A 24,579-nucleotide genomic window follows, 5' to 3' on the forward strand; every position below is an offset into this window, starting at 1 on the left:
TTGACTTTTGCCCCATCTTCTGTTGCTGTTGTAGAAGGCAAAATAAGGGTCAAGGCCTGGAAACACAAGTGCTTGGACTGAAGCTCCACTTGGCTTCCCAAGCCCAAGCTGGGTTGCACCAGGTTCCCTAGGGTGGAGGCTGTGGGCAACTGCCAGGCACATGTGCCTGCCCACTGGCCTCTGGCCCTCACTGAGTTGGCCAATGGGAAATGACAATTGTGAGGTGGGGACTGCCTGCCCCCATGAGTACCAGGCTGTTGAGGCTGGACCATCACCTCCTCACTTCCATTCTGACTACAGTCTGTCGTTCCGATTCCATACCAGAGGGTAAGAGCAATTCTGTGAAGTTCCAGGCTGGGCGGGGGGTGCATGCATAGCCTCTGGCTGGGATCACCCAGGCTCTCCTGTCCATAGCGGTGTGGGAGTGGATACAGGTGGATACTCTGGTCAGAGCAGCACTGGTGGAGGCAGATACGCACTGGGATTCTTCCTCAATTCTCCCACAGCCCCAAGAGAGAAAGGGTTATTTCAGGCATTCCTTCTAAGATGCCTGGAACCATTCTGAATTTTGCCCAGTTCGCTCTGTAGCAGAGTACCTATTCAGAAAAAGTTAGGGTCAGTAAGGTGGGAGGGTTTGTCCACAGATGAAGTCCAATTCGATTAAGGGGGATAAGGGAATACATTGCCTCTTAGCTCGACCAGGTAGGGCGGAGGAAGAAGCATATATGAAGGTAGCTTGAGAAAAGTCAAGCTGAGTGCTGACTTCAGACTGGAATTTGGAATTCAGCTCTGCCACTTTATTCTATTCAGCAAATATTTACTGAGCAAATTCTATGGGCTAGACAGTGGGTTGGGTTCACAAGATACAATGATGAATGTGACATGGTTGTTGTCTATGGATTTGGGGATATATGTAGATATGGGGATATCTTACAAGGTAATCAAGAGGTTCTAATGAGGCCAGGCATGGAGGCTCACACCTGTAATCCCAGCACTTTGGGAGACCGAGGCAGGCAGATCATCTGAGGTCAGGAGTTTCAGACTAGCCTGACCAACATGGTGAAACCCTGCCTCTACCAAAAATACAAAAATTAGTCAGGCGTGATGGCAGGTGCCTGTAATCCCAGATTCTCAGGAGGCTGAGGCAGGAGAATTGCCTGTACCTGGGAGGCAGAGGTTGCAGTGAGCCGACATCGTGCCACTGCATTCCAGCCTGGGTGACAGCGAGACTTTGTGTCAAAAAAAAAAAGAAAGGAAGAAAGAAAAAAATAGATTCTAATAAGATAAAATGAGAAGAGCCTGGCATATAGTGGGAACTTACGAAAAATTGTAATTAAAAAAACATTTTCTGACAGAAGAAACTGGATCTACCTGGTTTTTGTGAAGCCTAATCCCTCTCGCCCCAGTAAGTGCTGTTTCTGAGGCATCCTGGTGGTTTTGACCTGTAGATGCTGAAGGTCACAGTGGGAGGGATTTTAGAGGTTAGGTCAGCCCCTCTTGTGTTAGAGGACATGGATCCCTGGTCTGGAGAGGTTCTGGTTTTTGGATCAAGCCTCACAAGGGGTGGCACCAACTCACTCCTAGGGACTCCGCTAGAAGGAAGGCCAGCTCTGCCTAATTCGGTTGGGGAGATGGGGGTCCTTTATGCTAGCAGAATATGTCCGAAGGAGCATGATGGTTTCAGCTTTGTTCAGGAAGGCCAGTGGTACACAGGGAGTCCGGCAGCTTCCTCAGCAGTCCCTGCTGCCGCTCTTCCTTAAGTCTTCAGGAGTCTTTTTTGGCACGATCTCAGCTTACTGCAACCTCCGCCTCCCAGGTTCAAGTGATTCTCCTGCCTCAGTCTCCCAAGTAGCTGAGACTACAGGCATATGCCACCATGCCCAGCTAATTTTTGTTATTTTAGTAGAGATGGGGTCCACCATGTTGGCCAGGATGGTCTCGATCTCTTGACCTCATGTTCCACCTGCCTCGGCCTCCCAAAGTGCTGGTATTGCAGGTGTGAGCCACTGCGCCCGGCCGAGGAGTCTTAAGCTGAGATCAAAGCATTGCACTTCAGCCTGGGCAAAAAGAGCAAAACTCCATCTCAAAAAAAAAAAAATAAAATAGACACAAGACTGGCTCCTTGTCTTTTTTGGGACAGGGTCTCACTCTGTCACCCAGGCTGGAGTGCAGTGGTGCAATCACAGCTCACTGCAGCCTCGATTTCTTGGGCTCAAGTGACCCTCCCATCTTAGCCTGGGGACTACAGATGTGTGCCACCATGCCTGGCTAATTTTTAAATTTTGCCCGGCCCATTTTGACTTTTAAAAATGGGAGTTTGATATAATTCAATCCAGTGGTTGAATTAGCTAGCATCTTCCCCTCTCCAAGTCTCATGTTGGCTGGGCTGGCCTGAAACTCTTGGGCTCAGCAGTCCTCCCATCTCAGCCTCCCAAAGGGCTGGGATTATATCCTTGCTCTTTTAAGGTGGCTGTAGGGACAAACTTTCCACCTACTCCTTGTCAAGCCAGTAAACCAGTGGTCCCAGACATATGGCTAAAGTCAAGAGATGATGTCTTTTGGAGAGATACTTTCAATCAGAAACTCAATCATGTGGAGAGAGAATTATCCTAAAAATGTGGTGGTGGAAGGGATGCTCTGTTCCTTGGAGTATGTATGTATGTGTGTGTGTGTGCGTGTGCACCCATTTGGATGGGTGTGTATGTGTGTGGGGGGGTGGTGCATATGTGTGTGGATGTGTGGATGTGGTGTGTGGGTGTGCATGTGCATAGGTGGAGGTGTGTGTATGGGTGCGGGTATGTGTGTGTGTTGGGCATGGAGATATTGACAGCTCTCCCAGGGCTGAGTGAAGGCTTTTGGGCAAAGCTCCTGGGAGCTAGGCAAAGCTGAGTTGATTCCTGATTATGCCGTTTATTATTGGGTTGCACCATGTGAAACTGCCAATATTCTACATTTTGACTTTTATTTATTTTTATTTTTATTTTTATTTTTATTGAGACAGAGTTTCACACTTGTCGCCTAGGCTGCAGTGCAGTGGCGCGATCTCAGCTCACTGCAACCTCTGCCTCATGGGTTCAAGTGATTCTCCTGCCTCAGCCTCCCAAGTAGCTGGAATTACAGGTGCCCACTACCACGCCTGACTAATTTTTGTATTTTTGGTAGAGACGGGGTTTCACCATGTTGGCCAGGCTGGTCTGAAACTCCTGACCTCAGGTAATCCGCCCACCTCGGCCTCCCAAAGTGCTGGGATTACAGGCATGAGCCACTGTGCCCGGCCCATTTTGACTTTTAAAAATGGGAGTTTGATATAATTCAATCCAGTGGTTGAATTAGCTAGCATCTTCCCCTCTCCAAGTCTCAGGTTCTCTTACATGTTAGAGTCAAAAGCAGGGCTATGGGAAGATTAAGTAAAATAAATTTTGAAAATGCCTTATGGAAATTACACTCCAAAGAATGCACGCCAGCATCAGTGTTCTCATGTTCCTCATCTCACATGATCACATTTAGCGGATTAGGAAGCTGAATCTGAGAAGCTGTGTGTAGTGCTTTTTCGGAGGCCCTGTGATGTGATGGAAAGCTCACTGGTTTGGAAGTCAGAACAGGGTCTCTGAGGGATCATTTCCTAAATCTGTCAGTTTCCTCATCTCTGAAGTTGGGGTCATTTCCTTCCTTCATGGAGTTATTGTAAAGATGAAAATAAATAATGTGTAAAATCTAGCATGGGAACTGGCTTCTATAAGGTTCTAATAAGTGCATTCTTACTCCTTCCCCTCAGCCTTCTCATTTGTAAAAGCAAGGCAGGGGTGAGGTGATTTTTGGGGCTCCTTTTGGCTCTGACATTTGAGGATTTTGTATGCTTTTTTTTTTTGAGACAGAGTCTTGCTCTGTCGCCCAGGTTGGAGTGCAGCTCAATGCAAACTCTGCCTCCCAGGCTCAAGCAATTCTTATGTCTCAGCCTCCTGAGTACCTGGGATTACAGGCAGGTGCCACCACCCCCAGCTAATTTTTTTGTATTTTCAGTAGAGATGGGGTTTTGCCATATTGGCCAGGCTGGTCTTGAACTCCTGACTTCATGTGACCCACCCATCTCAGCCTCCCAAAGTGCTGAGATTACAGGTGTGAGCTACCGTGCCTGGCCAATTTTGTGTGCTTTAATGCCCTTTTCTGCTGGAAGAGTTGGCATCAGGTTTGGTGACCTCTTACCCCCATACAGCTCTGCCTCCTGCCAGTCCCAGAGGGGACCCTGTCCTTGCATTTCACAGGATTCTGCTGTTGCAACTGAAATTCCAGTAGGTCAAAGTGAAATTTCTCATACACTTTAACATGAAGATAAATGATCACAGTATGGCCCTTCAGGATCCCGAGAACATCACGGTCATCCCCTTATATAATTTTAAAAGCAGATGAATCCATGCCTGTGTGAGGTTTGCCAGGAAAGCCAGTGCAGGAGAAAGCCAGTACAGTGATTTGGACTTCAGATCACACCTCTGCCCTCTTTTACTTGTTGTCTTTGGGCAGAAATTACTGAACCAGTTTGGTCCTTGGATTTCTTCTGTGGGAATTGCATCCTACCTCCAGGAGTTGTGTGGTCAAATTGAGGTTAAAGGGGTGATGGCTATATAGCAGTGGTCCGTGCATATTTGTTTGCTTCCTTTCTCTTCACTTATGTGTGGAGCACTTTATAGGTTTATAAAATACTTCTTCATACTTTCTATCAATTGGTTCTCACAATACCATTGTGAAATAGGTTGAATGAGGATTACTATCCCACATTTATAGGCAAAGAGCATGGAGTTGGGGAGGTTGGATGGAGGCTGGAAATTCACCCAGAGAGTTAGGTGAAGCCTAGACTAGAAGCCAGGTCACTTGCTTCATAATCTGGAAGTCTTTTTTTCTTTCTTTTTTTTTTTAAATTGAGACGGAGTTTTGCTCTTGTTGCACAGGCTGGAGTGCAATGGCGTGATCTTGGATCACTGCAACTGCCGCCTCCCAGGTTCAAGCAATTCTCCTTCCTCAGCCTCCCGAGTAGCTGGGATTATAGGCATGCACCATCACGCCTGGCTAATTTTGTATTTTTAGTAGAGACAGGGTTTCACCATGTTGGTCAGGCTGGTCTCGAACTCCTGACCTCAGGTGATCCTCCCACCTTGGCCTCCCAAAGTGCTGGGATTACAGTGGAAGTCTTTTTATGCTACTTTTTTCTTGTATCCCTCACCCCATGGATTGGCATATTGAAAGGCAGGATGTGTGACCACGATAGTTTTCTCCTCCTGGACTATGTCTAAGAGTCTGTTATTGGGTTCTGAAGACCAGAGTTTAATTTCCAGCTCCTCTCTGTGTAGCTCTGGGATCTTGGACAAGCCACTTAACCTTTCTGAAGTCCCCTTTCCTCATCTCTAAAATGCGTACACTCATCACTAACATTTACTGAGCACTGACATGTGCCAGACACCATCGTAAGCATTTTACATGGACTATACCATTTGATCTTCCAACAAACAGAACACTGAAACACATCACAGGTCAGAACAAATGATTAGTGCCTAAGCACCAAGACCATAGAGCCCACGCTCCCTATTCTACCCTATCCTGTCTCTCAAAGTGATTGTGAGAATCGAATGAGACACTAGGTGAGGAAAAGGTTTTATAAATAGCATTTTTAAAAATTTTAAAAGTCCACAAAATTTTTAATTTTAATACAGATAAAATCGATCCCTTTATTTTATAAAAAGTAACAAAATTTGTTATACAAAAACTAGGTTATTTATTAATTTTGCCTTTTTGTATGCTGCCAGGAAAGAAATATTAAGAAATCTTAAATTGATTATGGTGAATCAGAAGGTCTGCCTGGACTTTTTATTGCTCTAACTGTACAGCTAATCACACAACCTCAAATTTTTTTTATGACAGTTCAGGGGTGCGCTTAGCTGCATCACTCCTTTGTTGCCAAAAGCTTTGTGACCAAAAACAATTAAGCAGATTCCTGAGTTACTAAATGACACATAACCAGAATTGAGACTTAGGAACTTTTAGTGCCATGCTAAGCCCACAGGGACACAACAAATAGCATTTTACAAAGGCAAAGAATTGTGACACTTGAGATTTAGCTTGTTGATCCATGTAAAAGTTTTCTTTATAGGCATAATTGAGTTTTAGATCATAGTACTCACTATTACTTAGTAAGAATTTTTTTCTGATAGAAACAGAGTGTAACAGGCCAGGCTCAGTGGCTCACGCCTGTAATCCCAGCACTTTGGGAGGCCAAGGCGGGCAGATCACTTGAGGTCAGGAGTTTGAGACCAGCCTGGCCAACATGGTGAAATCTCATCTCTACTAAAAATACAAAAAATTAGCCAGGTGTGGTTGTGGACGCCTGTGATCCCAGCTACTTGGGAGGCTGAGGCAGGAGCATCGCTTGAACCCGGGAGGCGGAGGTTGCAGTGAGCCAAGATCGTGCCATTGCACTCCAGCCTGGGCCACAAAGCGAGACTCTGCTTCAAAAAAAAAGAGAGAGAGACAGAGAGAGAAGGAAGGAAGGAAGGAAGGAAGGAAGGAAGGAAGGAAGGAAGGAAAGAAGGGTAACAAGCAAAGTGTAACAATGGCAATATCTAAAAACATAGATATTTTTATATGTTTGTCGTTTTATATATATGACTCCCACTTTAGAGATGAGGAAACTGAGAGATTAAGGAAACAATCCCTGAGAGACTCTGTTCTGACTTCCATATCAGTGAGCTTTCCATCACATCATGGTGCCTCCGAAAGCATTACGCAGAGCTTTTTAGACTCAGCTTCCTAATCCGCTAAACGGGATTTTGTGAGATGAGGAACATGAGAACGCTGACATGGGTGAGGGGTCCTTGGGGTAGAATTTTCATGTGGCATTTTCAAAACTTATTTTACTTAATCTTCCCAAAGCCCTGCTTTTGACTCTAATGTGTAGGAGAACCTGAGACTTGGAGAGCGCAAGATGCTAGTGACAGAGCAAGACGCCATCTCCAGATGAATAAATAAGTAAAATAAAAAAGAACACAAATAATTTTGAAATTTTTTTTTTTAAGTTTGCACTGATCTTCAATTGTTATTAATTGCCGGTTTCCCACCCAGAATTAAGCTGGAATGCAACTTTCTTTTTCAATCAGAGTCCATTCTTGGTCTTGGAAGCTTCTGAGGCTCCTGTGCTCATCCCACTCCTGTATTTTCAGGACCTCTACCCCATGCCACTGTCATGGAACCCAGGCTGATTGCACCTATTAGTGGAAAAATCTGTTCATAATGCTGAAGTGTAGGGACAAACAGTGTTCCCTTAGGGTAGGAGAAAGGGACCTTTATTTTTAACAAAGGGGGAGGAGCCAGAAAACTCCAGAGGCCCCTGAGTTTGCCCTCTCTCCAAGGTTTGGGGTAAGCCCCCAGTCACGCTTTATCTCTGGGGCCTTCACATATTCTGGATTCTCTCCTCCTGTTTCCCAGTGGAAAAGGACGGAGCCTCACAGATTCTTCCCATTTCTGGAGAAGAACATGCGTGGAGCTCAAAGTTCTGAGGAGTTTTATTGCCAGAGCCATAATAAGAAAGGGCGGAGGTGACAAGCAGTGAGGAAGTTTAAAGATGCGTGAAATCGTTAAAGTCTCAGAACAAGAATTCTCCTAAAATACAAAAGGGGCTTTGCTGGTCTCTCCCTGGCTTCTCATGTAGCTCACCTCTTTTTTCCTATCTTGAGACTAGTCAAACCTAAGCTGTTTCTCATTTTATTTCCAGCAGCTATTGAGAACACGCTCCTGAATTCTTCAAATTCAGTAGAGGGCGACAAATATACATATAAATGATAGTAGTGGCTCTTAAATAAAGACTCATGACACCTAAAGGGGCAGCACCTGAGTCTGACTGCACCTGTTTCTGTTGCTGTTTCTGTCTCTCTTCTCTCTGTCTGCCATTTCATTCCCAATGGTTACTTTACTTATAAGATCATATTAGAACCTGATATTTGATAAATGATGCATCAGATCTATAGTGAGAGAAAAAATTAATGCAATTTAAAGGTGTTGTAACAGCTAGTCTTCAAGTGGGGAGAAACCATTTGAGTACCTTAGGTCACTGCTTACATCAAAACAAAAAATCAGAGCTACATTAAAGAGTGAAATTTTAACTATATCAAACAATAGAAAAAAAAAACAGAAGAAAATTGAATACTTACTAAGTCTTAGCATGAATAAGAGCTGTTTAACACCTAGAGGCAAGGGCCGGGCATGGTGGCTCATGCTTTTAATCCCAGGACTTTGGGAGCCCAAGGCAGGCGGATCACCTGAGGTCAGGATTTTGAGACTAGCCTGGCCAACATGGTGAAACCCCATCTCTACTAAAAAATGCAAAAATTAGCCAGGTGTGGTAGTGCATGCCTGTAATCTCAGCTACTTGGGAGGCTAAGGCATGAGAATTGCTTGAACCTGGGAGGTGGAGGCTATAGTGCGCTGAGATTGTGCCACTGCACTCCAGCCTGGGTGACAGAGTGAAACCCGCTCTCAAAAAAAAAAAAAAAAAAGCAAACTAGAGCAGTGAGGTGCCATTATTTCTTTTGCTCACTAAACTGACAACACACAAATGTTTTTTGTAATACCCAAAGCTGATGAGGGTAGTTAAGGTATGCACTTTTGTACACACACTAATATATTACTGGTTGGCAGTATAACATATGCTGCCATGTGGGGATATGTATCAGGAGACTTAAAAATGTACATACCTTTTGGTCCAGTAATTTACTTCTGGGAATCTGTCATAACAGAATAATAATCTTGGAGGAAGCCATATACCTAAGGATATTTAAAATATTATTTAAAAATCAAAGTATAATTTCCTACAGAATATAAAATAATATTTAAAAATGAAAATATGCTAAAAGTTTGATGAAATATAAATGGTCAAATATATATTGATTATATCCACTTACTAGACTAGCACTCACTCGGAGACATTAAAAATAGTGATTGTAAAAACTAGAAAATGCCAAAGACAGAATAGAGGAATAAAGTTTTACATAAAGTACGATTTCCACTATGTTTAAAAATAAACAGAGACATTCTTGGAGTTGGGGATTGTTTTCTTTTCTGTCATGTCCAAAGAACTATATAACTATTATTTTTAATGAACTATATATGTAATGTATACATATAGTTTATATGTATATACAAAGTTTATCTCATATATATGATAAAGATGAAAGATGAGTTGGTTGTGCCACGTGAAGAGGGCAGTATAGAGCCCCAGGTAATGGGGTATAGGAGTGGGATTCCAGATACCAGGCCCACGTTTTTGGGGTGAGATTGCCAGTCACGGTCTTTCTTCCATCCCTCACAGACGAGTAGGTTTGTCTTCAACAAACCTTCAGTTGTCCTGAAGACAAACCTAATTTGGGAGACTTCGTATAATCCAGAAGAGACAAGCAAACTGATGAAAAATAGTGAATCTTTAAGGTAGAATAAAGTACATGGACTACGCTTTGTTTAGAATCAGATTCCTGGGATTAACCACATTAACCCACAGAGGGTCTTAGTGATGCCTCTAATCCAGGATCCTAGGACCTATTTCTCTCTATGAGATGCTTTCTCCCAACTCCTTGGTGAGAGTGGGAAGACTAAGACCTCAGCAATCTGAGGTGGGGGCCTAAGATCCCCCTAAGATCAGAGGCAGAATCTGAGAGGGGATAAAAGTCCCTATACCTGCATTGGGCCCTTTTCTGGGAGGAGGATATCAAAGAATGATTTTGAGACAGGGAGGCTTTTGACTACCTGTGCCACTTGAGCTCTTTGCTAGGGCTCCAGAATACATATTTCAAATACGTTCCCCCCTCCCTCCTTCCTTCCCTCTTCCACTCTTCCTTTTTATCTTCCTTTCTCCTTTTCCTTCCTCCTTCCCTTCCTTTCTCTAGCTCTCTCATGATTCCTTTTCCTCATTATAAAAGTACTTATTTAGTCCCTACTCTGCTATTAGTGTGTTAGTCTTTGTCCCCTGGTACTTGCTGTTTAATGGAGAAATGGGTAAGCAAAACAGAAATTACAGCAGAGTGCAATAATAGAGCTAAGCCAGGTGTATAAATCCATTCTCACACTGCTGTAAAAAACTACTTGAGACTGGGTAATTTATAAAGAAAAGAGGTTTAATTGACTCACAGTTCCACAGGCTATACAGGAGGCATGGCTGGGGAGGCCTCAGAAAACTTACAATCATGGTGGAAGAAAGAGCGAAGGGGAAGCAAGCACATCACACAGCGGCAGGAGAGAGAAAGGGAGAGAGAGAGAATATGGGGAAGAGCTACACACTTTCAACCAGATTTTGTGAGAATTCACCTACTATCATGAGAACAGCAAGGGGGAAGTCTGCCTCCATGATTCAGTCACCTCCTACCAGGCCCCTTCTCCAACACATGTTGACGTGATATTTGGGTGGGGACACAGACCCAAACCATATTACCAGGGCACTGGAGAAACACAGAGGGGAAAGAACCAGCCAAGGAGTGAGATGGAGAACAAGGAGGACTTCTTGAAAGAGATGACAACCAAATTGGGTCCTGAAAGCTGAATAGAGATTAGACAGGGGAGGAGGGGCAGCTAAAGATGGCCCAGGCAAACAAAGGGCCAGTGGATATGTTCATGGGATGATGTGTCTCTCGTTGTCTGTTTAACTCAGGGTGAGTCTCTCCCTCCCTCTCTCTCTCTTTCTCTCTCTCTCTCTGTGTGTATGTGTGTGTGTGTGTGCGTGTGTGTGTGCATGTGTGCAAATGTAATATACCAAATAGTCAAACATGTGCCCCAGGAGAGGAGTAGAGGAAGAAAGAGAATGAGAGAGTAAGAAGGAGGAACAGACACAGAATATGAGAGAAAAGAGGGGAAAGAAAAGAAAGGAGCTAGAGGAGAGAGGCTGGTTAGCACTGAATGGAGCAATCTGTGTCATCATACTTGGGAAACTCAAGGATGGATTCTTGGCAAGTCGACTCTTGGAGCTTTCGCTCTGCTTGGTCCTGTGCTCAGATATGGGAAAATTAGAGGAGTGTCATCTGTGCAATCACTGAATTCATAATCTTGGTGAGGAAAGGAGACTACACACAGGGAATAATGTTAAGTATTACAAATTTCAGGGCAGAAAGAGATCAAGGTGGGCTGCAATATTCAGAAAAGTCTTCCTGGAAGAGTTGAATACTGAGAAAGCAGCTCCTAGAAGTGGACTCTGCTGAGATGGATGGAGTCCTGTGTAGGTCCCAACTGGGTGTGCTGTGTGGGGTCTGTCTCTCCGTGGCTGACAGTGCACATGTGGATTCCAGGGCTCAGGATGCTGTTGCTGGGAGCTGTTCTACTGCTATTAGCTCTGCCCAGTCATGGCCAGGATACCACGACTCAAGGGCCCGGAGTCCTGCTTCCTCTGCCCAAGGGGGCCTGCACAGGTTGGATGGCGGGCATCCCAGGGCATCCAGGCCATAATGGGGCCCCAGGCCGTGATGGCAGAGATGGCATCTCTGGCGAGAAGGGTGAGAAAGGAGATCCAGGTAAGAATGTTTCTGGCCTCTTTCATTACAGACCTCCTAGACTGATATAAACTATATGAAGGCATTCGTTATTAACTGAGGCCTAGACACAGGGAGGAAGCAAAGCTTTTTTATGTAAACCATAAGCAACCTGAAGTGATTTGGGGTTGGTCTTCCAAGGATGAGAATAGGTGGTGCCTCTATAACCAAGACTTTGGCTTTGCTGCATCTGCATCTTCTTTTCCATCCCCTTTCCCATCTTCACCCTCATCCCTATTCCCAGTACATTCATATTCTGATTCCTCTTTCTGTCTGCTTAACTTCCATTTCATCCAGTGGCATTCAACCACATTTACTGCACACCCCCTGAAGGGCACAGTCCTGCCTTTGGGGAACTCTTGATCTAGGTAAGATGTCTAATGTGCAAGGCTCTGTTGGTGGTTACTACAAGAAAGTCTACTCTAAAAATGTCAAACTGGAAGTGAACAAGTATTCAAAGTATGGAGCATAGAGAAAATGTACTCACCGTGGATCTGATGAAGAATGAAAGCTTCAAGGAGGAGGCAGAGCTTCAGCTAGGCCTTGAATGATGGGTAGGCAGAATAGAGGAGGAGAGACATCCTAGATGGAGGGGGTAGAATTGCAAAACCAGGGTTGATGGTGCCAGCACATAAAGGGCTGGCAGGGTGGAGGGTCTATGATAGAGACCTATAGGAGATAAAGATGGGGTTGAATTTATGGGAGCCTCCCTGTCTGTGGGAGATATAGAAGGAGGAGGTAACACCTCTCTCCTTTTGGGAGCTCTTATTGGTTTCTTGCTCTATAAGTCAAGAAGGTTGTGAGTGGGAGCCACAGGGATGGTAATTTAGGCTGTAACCAACCTAGGCAGGAGTTCTGTTCTTTGTGGTCACTGAGGTCTTCTCATTCCTTAGGTCTTATTGGTCCTAAGGGAGACATTGGTGAAACTGGAGTACCCGGGGCTGAAGGTCCCCGAGGCTTTCCGGGAATCCAAGGCAGGAAAGGAGAACCTGGAGAAGGTGCCTATGTATACCGCTCAGCATTCAGTGTGGGATTGGAAACTTACGTTACTGTCCCCAACATGCCCATTCGCTTTACCAAGATCTTCTACAATCAGCAAAACCACTATGATGGCTCCACTGGTAAATTCCACTGCAACATCCCTGGGCTGTACTACTTTGCCTACCACATCACAGTCTATATGAAGGACGTGAAGGTCAGTCTCTTCAAGAAGGACAAGGCTATGCTCTTCACCTATGATCAGTACCAGGAAAATAATGTGGACCAGGCCTCCGGCTCGGTGCTCCTGCATCTGGAGGTGGGCGACCAAGTTTGGCTCCAGGTGTATGGGGAAGGAGAGCGTAATGGACTCTATGCTGATAATGACAATGACTCCACCTTCACAGGCTTTCTTCTCTACCATGACACCAATTGATGACCACTAACTCAGAGCCTCCTCCAGGCCAAACAGCCCCGAAGTCAATTAAAGGCTTTCAGTACAGTTAGGAAGTTGATTATTATTTAGTTGGAGGCCTTTAGATATTATTCATTCATTGACTTGTTCATTCATTCATTCATCAAGTAACTTTACAAAAATCATATGCTATGTTCCCAGTCCTGGGGAGCTTCACAAACGCGACCAGATAACTGACTAGAAAGAAGTAGTTGACAATGCTGTTTTGTGCCCACTGTCTCTCCTGATGCTCGTATCAATCCTGTAAGGCACAGGGAACAAGCATTCTCCTGTTTTTACAGATTGAGTCCTGAGGCTGAGAGAGTTAAGTGAATGTCTAAGGTCACACAAGTATTAAGTGACAGTGCTAGAATCCAAACCCAGAGCTGTGGACTTTGTTCACTAGACTGTGCCCTTTTATAGAAGTACATGTTCTCTTTGGAGTGTTGGTGGGTGTCTGTTGCCTGCCTCACCTGAGAGCCATTGAATTTGCCTTCCTCATGAATTAAAACCTCCCCCAAGCAGAGGTCCCTCAGAGAAAGTGGTTCTATGATGAAGTCCTGTCTTGGAAGGACTACTACTCAATGGCCCCTGCACTACTCTACTTCCTCTTACCTATGTCCCTTCTCATGCTCTTCCCTCCAACTGGGAAAGCCAACTCCATCTCTAAGTGCTGAACTCATCCCTGTTGCTCAAGGCCACCTGGCCAGGAGCTTCTCTGATGTGATATCCGCTTTTTTTTTTTTTCTGGCGGGGGGATGGAGTCTCACTCTGTCACCAAGGCTGGAGTACAGTGACATGATCTCAGCTCACTGCAGGCTCCTTCTCCTGGGTCCAAGCAATTATTGTGCCTCAGCCTCCCGAGTAGCTGAGACTACAGGCACATACCACCACACATGGCTAATTTTTGTATTTTTAGTAGAAATGGGGTTTCGTCATGTTGGCCAGGCTGGTCTCGAACTCCTGGCTTAGGTGATCCAGCCGCCTCGACCTCCCAAAGTGCTGGGATTACAGGCGTGAGCCACCATGCCCAGTCGATATCTCACTTTTTATTTTGCCATGGATGAGAGTCCTGGGTGTGAGGAACACCTCCCACCAGGCTAGAGACAACTGCCCGGGAAGGACTGTGCTTCCTTCACCTCTGAATCCCTTGCAGATCCTTGATAAATGCCTCATGAAGACCAATCTCTTGATCCCCACATCTACCCAGAATTAACTCCATTCCAGTCTCTGCATGTAACCAGTTTTATCCACAGAAACATTTTCATTTTAGGAAATCCCTGGTTTTAAGTATCAATCCTTGTTCAGCTGGACAATATGAATCTTTTCCACTGAAGTTAGGGGTGACTGTGATTTTCAGAACACTTAAAGAATTTTCCACCAGGAAGGTAGCTTGAGCCTGAAATGCAAAACACATGGAGGAATTCTGAAGCCATTCTCCTCTTGAGTACCAACAGGGTCAGGGAAGACTGGGCCTCCTGAATTTGTTCTTTAAGAATTACAGGTTGAGGTAGTTGATGGTGGTAAACATTCTCTCAGGAGACAATAACTCCAGTGATGTTCTTCAAAGATTTTAGCAAAAACAGAGTAAATAGCATTCTCTGTCAATACATAAATTTAAAAAACTATTTTTTTGCTTACAGTTTTAAATTCTGAATAATTCTCTCTTATATGTGTATTGCTAATCATTAAGGTATTATTTTTTCCACATATAAAGCTTTGTCTTTTTTTTTTTTTTTTTTTTAAGATGGAGTTTCCCTCTGTTGCCAGGCTGGAGTGCAGTGGCATGATCTCAGCTTACTGCAACCTTTGCCTCCCAGGTTCAAGCGATTCTCCTGCCTCAGCCTCCCGAGTAGCTGGGAACACAGGTGCCCGCCACCATGCCAGGCTAATTTTTGTATTTTTAGTAGAGACGGGGTTTTACCATATTGGCCAGGCTGGTCTCGAACTCCTGATCTTGTGATCTGCCTGCCTCTACTTTTGTTGTTATTTTTCGAGAAAGATAGAAATGAGGTGTAGAGAGGGATGAAGAGGTGAGAGTAAGCCTTGTGTTAGTCAGAACTCTATGTTGTGAATGTCATTCACAACAGAAAACCCAAAATATTATGCAAACTACTGTAAGCAAGAAAAATAAAGGAAAAATGGAAACATTTATTCTTTTGCATAATAGAAATTACCAGAGTTGTTCTGTCTTTAGATAAGGTTTGAACCAAAGCTCAAAACAATCAAGACCCTTTTCTGTTTGTCCTTCTGTTCTGCCTTCCGCAGCGCAGGCTTTACCCTCAGGCACTGCACAGTATAGTTCTAGGGTTTCCCTCCTGATATCAAAAAGACTGTGGCCTGCCCAGCTCTCGTATCCCCACACCACACCATCTGGCTAAATGGACATCATGTTTTCTGGTGATGCCCAAAGAGGAGAGAGGAAGCTCTCTTTCCCAGATGCCCCAGCAAGTATAACCTTGCATCTCATTGCTCTGGCTGAGTTGTGTGCCTGTTTCTGGCCAATCACTGAGTCAGGAGGATGAAATATTCATATTGACTTAATTGCAGCTTAAGTTAGGGGTATGTAGACGTATTTTCCCCAAACCAAAATTGGGACACTGTTATCAGAAGTAGGAGAGTGGATGATAGGTGCAAAATAATACCTGTCCTTTCTTGAGTTTCCCAGAGAGACATTGCTGGAAAATTCCTATGGATTTTCTCTAAAATTTCAACAAGTAGCTAAAGTCTGGCCATGCTCACAGTCTCACATCTGGTTGGGGTGGGCTCCTCACAGAACACACTTTCACAGTTACCCTAAACTCTCTGGGGCAGGGTTATTCCTTTGTGGAACCAGAGGCACAGAGAGAGAGTCAACTGAGGCCAAAAGAGGCCTGAGAGAAACTGAGGTCAAGATTTCAGGATTAATGGTCCTGTGATGCTTTGAAGTATAATTGTGGATTTGTCCAATTCTCTTTAGTTCTGTCAGCTTTTGCTTCATATATTTTAGCACTCTATTATTAGATATATACACATTTAGCATTATGTCTTCTTGGTGCATTTACTCTCTTATCATTACATAATGTCCTTCTTTATCTGTGATAATTTTCTGTGTTCTGAAGTCTACTTTGCCTAAAAATAACATAGGCACTCAACTTCCTTTTCTTCCTTCCTTTCTCTCTTTCTTTCTTTTTCTGTCTTTTTTCTTTTCTTTCTCTCTCTCTCTCTTTCTTTCTTTTTTTGACAGAGTCTCGTTCTGTGGCCCAGGCTGGAGTTCAGTGGCGTGATCTTGGCTCACTGCTACCTCTGCCGTGAGCAATCCTCCTGCCTCAGCCTCCCAAGTAGCTGGAACTACAGGCGCATGCCACTGCGCCCGGCTAATTTTTGTATTTTTCGTAGAGACGGGGTTTCACCATATTGGTCAGGCTGGTTTCAAACTCCTGACTTTGTGATCCACCCGCCTCGGCCTCCCAAAGTGCTGGGATTACAGGCATGAGCCATCACTCCCGGTCAACTTTCTTTTGATTAGTGTTTTCATGGTATATCTTTTTCCATCATGTTACTTTAAATATATCTATATTATTGTATTTAAAATGTATTTCTTACAGACTGCATGTAGTTGGGTATCATTTTTATCCAGTCTAAAAATATCTGTCTTTTAATTGGTGTTTAGACAATTTATATTTAATAAAATTGTTGAATTTAAGATGACCATTTTATTTGTTTGCTATTCACCACTTCTGTTTTATTCTCTTTCCGGAATTCTTTAGGATTATTTAAATATTTCATAATATTTTATCTTAATTTATTTATTGGGTTTTTGCCTATATCTCTTTGTGGTATTTTTTAGTGGTTGCTTGAGGGATTACATTGTACTTAACTTTTGACAGTATACATAGAGTTAATATTTTGCCACGTCCAGTAAACCATAGAAGGCTTATAATCATAGTAGTTCCTCTATCCATTTTCCTTTATGTTATAGTTGTCATATATATTACATCTATATACATTGAAACATTATAGGCAATGTTATGATTTTTGCATTCAACAGTCATATATATATTTTAAAGAATTTAAGAGGAGAAAAATATTCAGATATTCATCATTTATTTTGTTCTTTATTAATTTCTAATGTTCTATGTTTCTCTCTGGCGTAATTTCTCCTCAACCTGAAAAACTTTATTTAGCATTTATTTTAAAGCAAGTCTGTCGACAATGAATTCTCTTAGTTTTTCTTCATTCGAGAATGCCTTCATATTTTCTGCTTTCCTGAAATACATTTTTGCTGGATATAGAATTCTGAGTTGGTAATTCTTTCTTCTAGCAGTTTATTTTACTTAGATTAGTTTTTTCAGCGCATTAAAAATGTTTCTGTCTTCTGGGACCTATGGTGTGTGTGTGTATATATATATATATTTTTCCCTTTATCTCAAAGGCTCTATGGTTTCAGATGAGAAACCTGCAGTCATAGTTTTCCCTTATGTGTAATTTATCATTTTTTCTTCCAGCTGCCTTCAAGATGCTTTCTTTACCTCTGATTTTCAATAGTTTCATTATGATGTGTCTGGGTGTTTTCAACTTTCACCTATTTTAGGGTTCATTAAGCTTCTTGAATCTATACATATCGGTCTTTCAGCAAATTTAGGACATTTTCTGCAGACATTATTTTTGAGATTAGGGTGTTGCTGTGTTGCCCAGGCTGGTCTCAAACTTCTGGGCTCAAGTAATCCTCCTGCCTTGGCTTCCCAAAGTGCTGAGATTGTAGGTCTGAGCCACTGGATTTTCTGGCCCTCAGAACTGTGAGCCAACAAATTTCTGTTCTTTATAAATTACCCAGTCTGTGGTATTCTGCTATAGCAGCACAAAATGGGCTAAGATACTGGGCCAACCAGATTCTTCCAGGAATATGAATTAGGATGGATGTAAAACATGCAGATTCAGGACTCATGGGTCCTTCTGCCCTGCAGTGTAGAAAAGAAGAGGCCCAACTGTGAGAAAGGTAGAGGCTTTGAGAGAAACAGAATTGAAAGTCAAAGAGAGAGAGAGAGAGATCTTAGATGCCTTCTACTTTTTGGTTCAGTCCTTCCTGAGATTTAACTGTATCCCAACCCACGGGTGCCATAAGACACCAGTTCCTGTATTCTTATGCCATCTCTCCTTTTAATGTAAGTTAGCTTGAATTTATTTCTTTTATGTACATCTAAAAAGTACACAGGGGGCCGAGCACAGTGGCTCATGCCTGTAATCCCAGCACTTTGGGAGACCAAGGTGGGCAGATCACTTGAGGTCAGGAGTTCGAGACCTGCCTGACCAACGTGGTGAAACTAAAAAAACAAAAATCAGCTGGTTGTGGTGGCATGCACCTGTAATCCCAGCTACGTGAGAGGCTGAGGCAGGAGAATCACTTGAACCTGGGAGACAGAGGTTGCAGTGAGCCAAGATAGTGCCACTGCTGTCTGGCCTGGGCAACAGAGCAAGACTCTATCTCAAAAAAATAAATAAATAAAAATAAAAAGTACACAGGGTTGGAAATTATACTGTGACTGTGCCCAGGCACCAAGCTCAGGCTTAGTTAGGGAGAAGACTTGGCAACAGGATAATAGAGTCAAGTCATTAGGTCCCCATAAGATCAAACCTAAAACCCTAGCTTCACTTACATGTATTTTATTAGCAATTAACCTCCTAGCTTAGAAATCCCTTGTGGACAGAGAGTTTGTATTTCATCTTTGAATTCTTTACAAAGATCACTGATTTATTCAGTAAATATTTATTGTCTATTTTGTACTAGGTACATCATAATCTTGAAAATAGAAATAATAATATAATTATCATTTTGAAGTAGCTGCTTGAAATAGATTATTTTATTTACTCCTTACAACATCCTGTACATTAAATATCATTGACCCCATTGTTAGATAAGAAAACTGAAGCTTAGAGAAGATAATTAACTGGCTCAAAGCTGCAGCTAGTAAATTGTAGAGCAAAGATTCATAGCCAGAGCTGCCTGATGCCAAAAGCCATGCTGTTATGAAAAATAAACCCCGGCCGGGCCTAGTGGCTCACGCTTGTAATCCCAGCACTTTGGGAGGCCGAGGCGGGCGAATCACGAGGTCAGGAGATCGAGACCACGGTGAAACCCCGTCTCTACTAAAAATACAAAAAATTAGCCAGGCGTGGTGGCGGGCGCCTGTAGTCCCAGCTACTCGGAGAGGCTGAGGCAGGAGAATGGCGTGAACCCGGGAGGAGGAGCTTGCAGTGAGCCGAGATTGCGCCACTGCACTCCAGCCTGGGCGACAGCGAGACTCCGTCTCAAAAGAAAAAAAAAAGAAAAATAAACCCCAATTTCCTTGGACTTTTTTTCTTTACGGTTTCAAGACATTGGGGGATAGAGTTATACAACCTGTAGCCTTAATGTTAGCAATCCTGTAAATACTGGTAATGGAAGAATTTGCCTTTGTAAAATGAGTCATTCAATTTGTTATGTGGCAGAAAGTCCGGTTATTTAAAGAAAATATGATGAAATGTCTCACTCATCTTTCATGCGGGCAAGTTCTGAGAACTGCACTGAGGTTCTTTGTAGTGTGGTGCAAGAAAGTAAGGGTCTTCCAAAATAGTTTGTTCATGCCAGCTGAAATAGGTTAAGTCAACGCTCAACCTTTCTTTATTTAAAAAATTCTATAACTTAAGGCCAGGCACGGTGGCTCATGCCTGTAATCCCAGCGCTTTGGGAGGCCGAGGCCAATGGATTACCTGGGATCAGTAGTTTGAGACCAGCCTGGGCAACATGGTGAAACCCCGTCTCTACTAAAAACACAAAAACTAGCCGGGCATGGTGGCTGGCGCCTGTAATCCCAGCTACTCAGGAGGCTGAGGCAGGAGAATCACTGGAACCTGGGAGGCGGAGGTTGCAGTGAGACAAGATAGTGCCATTGTACTCCAGCCTGGGCAACAGAGTGAGACTCCATCTCAAAACAAAACCAAACCAAACAAATAAAAAAAACCTATAACTTAAAAATAGAAAGTTATTTCCCTAGTATGATAAAGAATAACAAATTGTAAATAATATCCAACATTATAATTAATAGCAAAAAAAAAAAAGCAAAACACTAAATAAATCCCCATTAAAATTGGTACAAAACAAGAATGCTTGCTTTCACCATTCTAACTTTAACAATGTTCTGGGAAATGCCGTTGCTTTGTCCTCTTATCTTTGAACTTCCTCTTGTTTTATTTTATTCATGTTCTTATCACGGTCTTCCAAAAACAGGAATTCATGGAGAGTTTTGTGGGTTTTTCTAAATTTTGGTACATATATACATATGTATAGCAAATATAGATAATATATGTATAGCAAATGTATTTATATATATTACATATTATATATATATATATATATATATATATATAAAAAACATATTTTATACATATATATTTCCCTGAATGGGTTCTTGGCATGCTGTTTGTTTCTTTTTGTTGTTGCTTTTCTGTAGTATACCCGGCTGATCCAGCTTGATTGTGTTGAACGTGGGTCTTTCTAGACTTTGTTTGCTCTGATACAGTGAGCATGACTGTCATCTCTGATACTTGCAAGTCTCACCTCCCAGCTACAGAGCAAGAGCTGAAATCTCATTTTCTTTCCACTTTTCTGAGACGGAGGGAAGACAGCATAGAAGCAGACTCTGGGGCTTGTGTAGCCTTGTTGGGTAACCTGGCTTTTCCTGTCTCTTCTGAAATGCTGTTAAATGTTTGGTACCACAAATTAACCCATCTCGTTGGCCATGCATCCTATTCTCATGGTGGAGTACCTCTAGGTCCACAGGTTCCTAGTAATCCCTAGGAACCATCAGCACTTCCACAGAGATCTTGAGATATGCTAGTTTGTACTCTGACAGGTTTTTTCTAGACTTTTCCTTGGGATACTTACTTACCTGTTGAGTCTTCTTTGCCCCAGGTTGAGGAGAACTCACAGGAATTTGTCCAATCCTCTTCTTTTTAGTATAGTCTTGGTGGGTGGGAGGCTACAGTGATATTAGAAGTCTTGCCATGCTCTGGCAGAATCTTTTGTTTCCTTCCTCAATAGCCATGTTTTGAAGTCTATGACTTGTCATTACACCCTTTTCTTATATTTTGCTTCTAGTGAATTTTCAGGGGTGTTAATGTTTTTCTTTTGTTACGGTCATTTGAAAGAGCACACAGGTGAGACTGTATAAGAATTTTTAAAAATAGTAATTTAGGTGGGATAGGCAGCTAGCCTTGCTAGATACTGAAAACATATTACAAAATCATAGCAGTTAAAACAGAGTATCCTGGGCCAGGCACAGTGGCTCAAACCTGTAATTTCAGCACTTTGGGAGGCCGAGGTGGGTGGATCCCTTGAAGTCAGGAGTTCAAGACCAGCCTGGCCAACATGGTGAAACCCTGTCTGTACTAAAAACACAAAAATTAGCCGGGCTTGGTGGACATGCCTGTAGTCCCAGCTAGTCGGGAGGCCGAGGCAGGACAATTGCTTGAACCTGGGAAGTGGAGCTGCAGTGAGCTGAGAATGTGCTGCCCCACTCCAGCCTGAGCAACAGAGTGAGACTCTATTTCAACCGCGCCCGCCCCCCCACCAAAACAGAGTATCCCTAGCATAAGAATAGACTGGTTAATGAAAGATAAGAGTGACCAGAATTAGACCCTAAGATATGTGGAACTTTAATACATGATAAAAGATTTATGCACTTTAGTTATTTAGAAAAAAAGGAACACTCTTGGCCTCTTCCTCATGTATGCTTGAAAAATATTGCAAATAGATCAAGCAGTTAAATTAAGGGTGAAAAATGAACCTGTAAAAAAACCACTCTAAAAGTATATAAAAATGGCTACTAAGTCTCTAGATCAGAGGGGAGACCTAAGTTTAAAAAAAGAGAAGAAGCAAAAGAAGAAAAGATAAATAGATGTGACTACATAAAACTTTAAATTTCAAGGCTTTATAAAAAATGGCCAAAATTACAAGGCAATCAGCAAACCTGAATGCGGGAGGTAGTAAAAATTCCTTTACCAGGGGAGTCCTTTGACACAGGGTTTTTTTTTGTTTTGTTTTGTTTTTTTGTGGTGGTGGTAAGGATAAGAAAGGAACAAGACAAGCAAGCAAGGTGAGGCTTGCCCTAGGTCAACCTCTAGTGTTCATGGAGAGGAAGCTGTAAATTGTGAGGACTAGGTTCAGGAGTGGTTGGTAGGGAAGAGGTAGCCTGTGGCTGAGCTGGGAAAAGTTGCAGCAGAACCACTGCCCTAACAAGAGATAAGTGCAAGTCACTTGGGGTGACCTAAGGCAGAACTTTTTTTTTTTTTTTTTGGAGGCGGAGTCTTGGTCTGTTGCCCAGGCTGGAGTGCAGTGGCACGATTTTGGCCTCCTGGGTTCACGCCATTCTCCTGCCTCAGCCTCCCAAGTAGCTGGGACTCCAGGCACCTGCCACCACGCCCGGCTAACTTTTTGTATTTTTAGTAGAGACGGGGTTTCACGGTGTTAGCCAGGATGGTCTTGATCACCTGATCTCGTGATCCACCCACCTCGGCCTCCAAAGTCCTGGGATTACAGGCGTGAACCAACGCCCCCAGGCCTAAGACAGAACTTTTGCTTTTCCATTATTCTTTTTTTTTTTTTTAAGATGGAGTTTTGCTCCTGTGGCCCAGGCTGGAGTGCAATGGCGCGATCTTGGTTCACTGCAGCCTCTGCCTCCCAGGATCAAGTGATTCTCCTGCCTCACCCTCCTGAGTAGCTGGGATTACAGGTACCCGCCGCCACACCTGGCCAATGTTATACTTTTAGTAGAGACGGGGTTTCTCCAGGTTAGCCAGACTGGTCTTGAACTCCTGACCTCAGGTGATCCGCCCACCTCGGCCTACCAAAATGCTGGGATTACAGGCGTGAGCCACTGCGCCTGGCTTTTTTTTTTTGCGATGCAGTCTGGCTCTGTTGCCCAGGCTGGAGTGCAGTGGCGTGATCTCGGCTCACCGCAACCTCCACCTCCTGGGTTCAAGCAATTTTCCTGCCTCAGCCTCCCAAGTAGCTGGGACTACGGGCATGTGCCACCACGCTCGGCTAATTTTTGTATTTTTAGTAGAGACAGGGTTTCACCATGCTGGCCACGCTGGTCTCGAACTCCTGACCTCAGTTGATCCCCCTACTTCGGCCTCCCAAAGTGTTGGAATTACAGGCATGAGCCACCATGCCCGGTCCCATTATTCTTCTTAGACAAAACAGATCCTTTCAAAGGAATGGTAAACTTGGGTTTCATAATATATTTGTTAAAAAATTGGAATCTCATGCCTGTAATCCCAGCGCTTTGGGAGGCGGGAAGATCTCTTGAGTTCAGGAGTTTGACACCAGCCTGGGCGAAACAGGGAGACCTCGTCTCTACAAAAATTTTTTTTAAAAACTGGGGTCATCCTGAACATCTATTGTTTGCCCCGCCTTTTCAAATGACTTGAATGTTTTTCTACACCACAAAATATAATTTTCAAATGTGATTTCTTTCAAATGTGATTTGTATGTGGATGCATAATGTTTCATTATATAGATGTCACTGTGAATTATTTGAGCAATGTTTATGCCTAGAAATGAGACTTGTTGGCAATGTGTATATAGATGGAGCAAAATGTCTGAGTACTTTGAAAAATGGTGTCAGAGCCCAAATGACTTGGCCATCTCCACTCTGAGCCAGCTGGCTCAGTGTTAGCCACAACTGGAAAAGGGAGATGGGGAGAATGTCTCACAGACTCATGAATGTGTTTGTATGATGTTATTAACAGAGTAAATTATAAAATCCAGACCTATAAAAGCTCAACTACTTTGTATAATTTGAGCTTGCAGAAAACTTCCTTAATATTCCACTGCTGCACACACACATCTGTGAACTGGCTGAGGTTTGGCAAAGGCAAATCAGTTTTAAGAGTTGAAGTAGCAGCTCTTTCTCAGATTCACACATTCCTTTTCACTTATTGGAAACAAGATATTATCTGACTCCTAGTCTTGCTTGCTTGGCAGACACCTTTCAGTAAGTATGAATACATTAAATCTCAGCCTGAAAGACAAAGACCTTACTGTCTTCCTTATTCATGACAAAAATCACAGCCATAAAATAGAAAGAATGAATTGTGGTATTCAGCTGAAGAAAAAGTTTGACTGAGTTGCTTTCCCACCCTGGAAAACTTTCTCTCAGAATAATTTCATGATGGATGATTCTGTGAGGAATGAAACAATGCTGTATCATTGCTATAAATGCTGTAATGTCTGCATGCCAAACTGCTTTCAATGAGTGTTTTCTCTGGAAACTGGAAATTGTGACACAGTCGAGGCATTAGTGTGCCCCTTTTCTTCAGTAATAAAAAGAAAGGATACTGAGTGGAACTCAGGTGTGATAGAGATTTAAGGTATTTCCAAGTGATGCTTGCCTGACACTCTGTTAAATAAAATTTAAAAAAAAATAAAAGCAAAAAAGATCTCTCTAAGTGGTATGGCACGATTTCCCAGATACAGCAAAAGAAGCTACCGTTATACCCTGCCTTTTCCTCTATCTTGTCTAGAGCATCTAGACATATAAACTCATAATTCCCTTTTAACTTAATAAAAATTTATAA

General features: G+C 43.0%; 1 protein-coding gene and 1 long non-coding RNA gene across 2 annotated transcripts; one reads left to right on the top strand and one right to left on the bottom strand.

Annotated features, from left to right (window-relative positions):
* The first annotated feature begins 262 nt into the window (after window positions 1–262).
* On the top strand, window positions 263–15,632 carry ADIPOQ (adiponectin, C1Q and collagen domain containing). Its single transcript, XM_003256622.3, has 3 exons — window positions 263–327; window positions 11,310–11,531; window positions 12,443–15,632. Exons 2-3 carry the CDS (start codon window positions 11,318–11,320, stop codon window positions 12,961–12,963), a joined length of 735 nt encoding a protein of 244 aa, XP_003256670.1. The 5' UTR covers window positions 263–327; window positions 11,310–11,317; the 3' UTR covers window positions 12,964–15,632.
* LOC105740500 lies at window positions 10,131–19,846 on the bottom strand. The gene is made up of 4 exons (XR_001116536.1): window positions 19,711–19,846; window positions 12,392–14,380; window positions 12,037–12,131; window positions 10,131–11,501 (listed from the first exon to the last, which is right to left on the bottom strand). It is a non-coding gene; the product is annotated as an uncharacterized LOC105740500 (long non-coding RNA).
* Window positions 19,847–24,579: the final 4,733 nt, after the last annotated feature.

This window comes from Nomascus leucogenys, chromosome 11, assembly GCF_006542625.1.
Source record: "Nomascus leucogenys isolate Asia chromosome 11, Asia_NLE_v1, whole genome shotgun sequence".
Lineage (NCBI taxonomy): Eukaryota > Metazoa > Chordata > Mammalia > Primates > Hylobatidae > Nomascus > Nomascus leucogenys.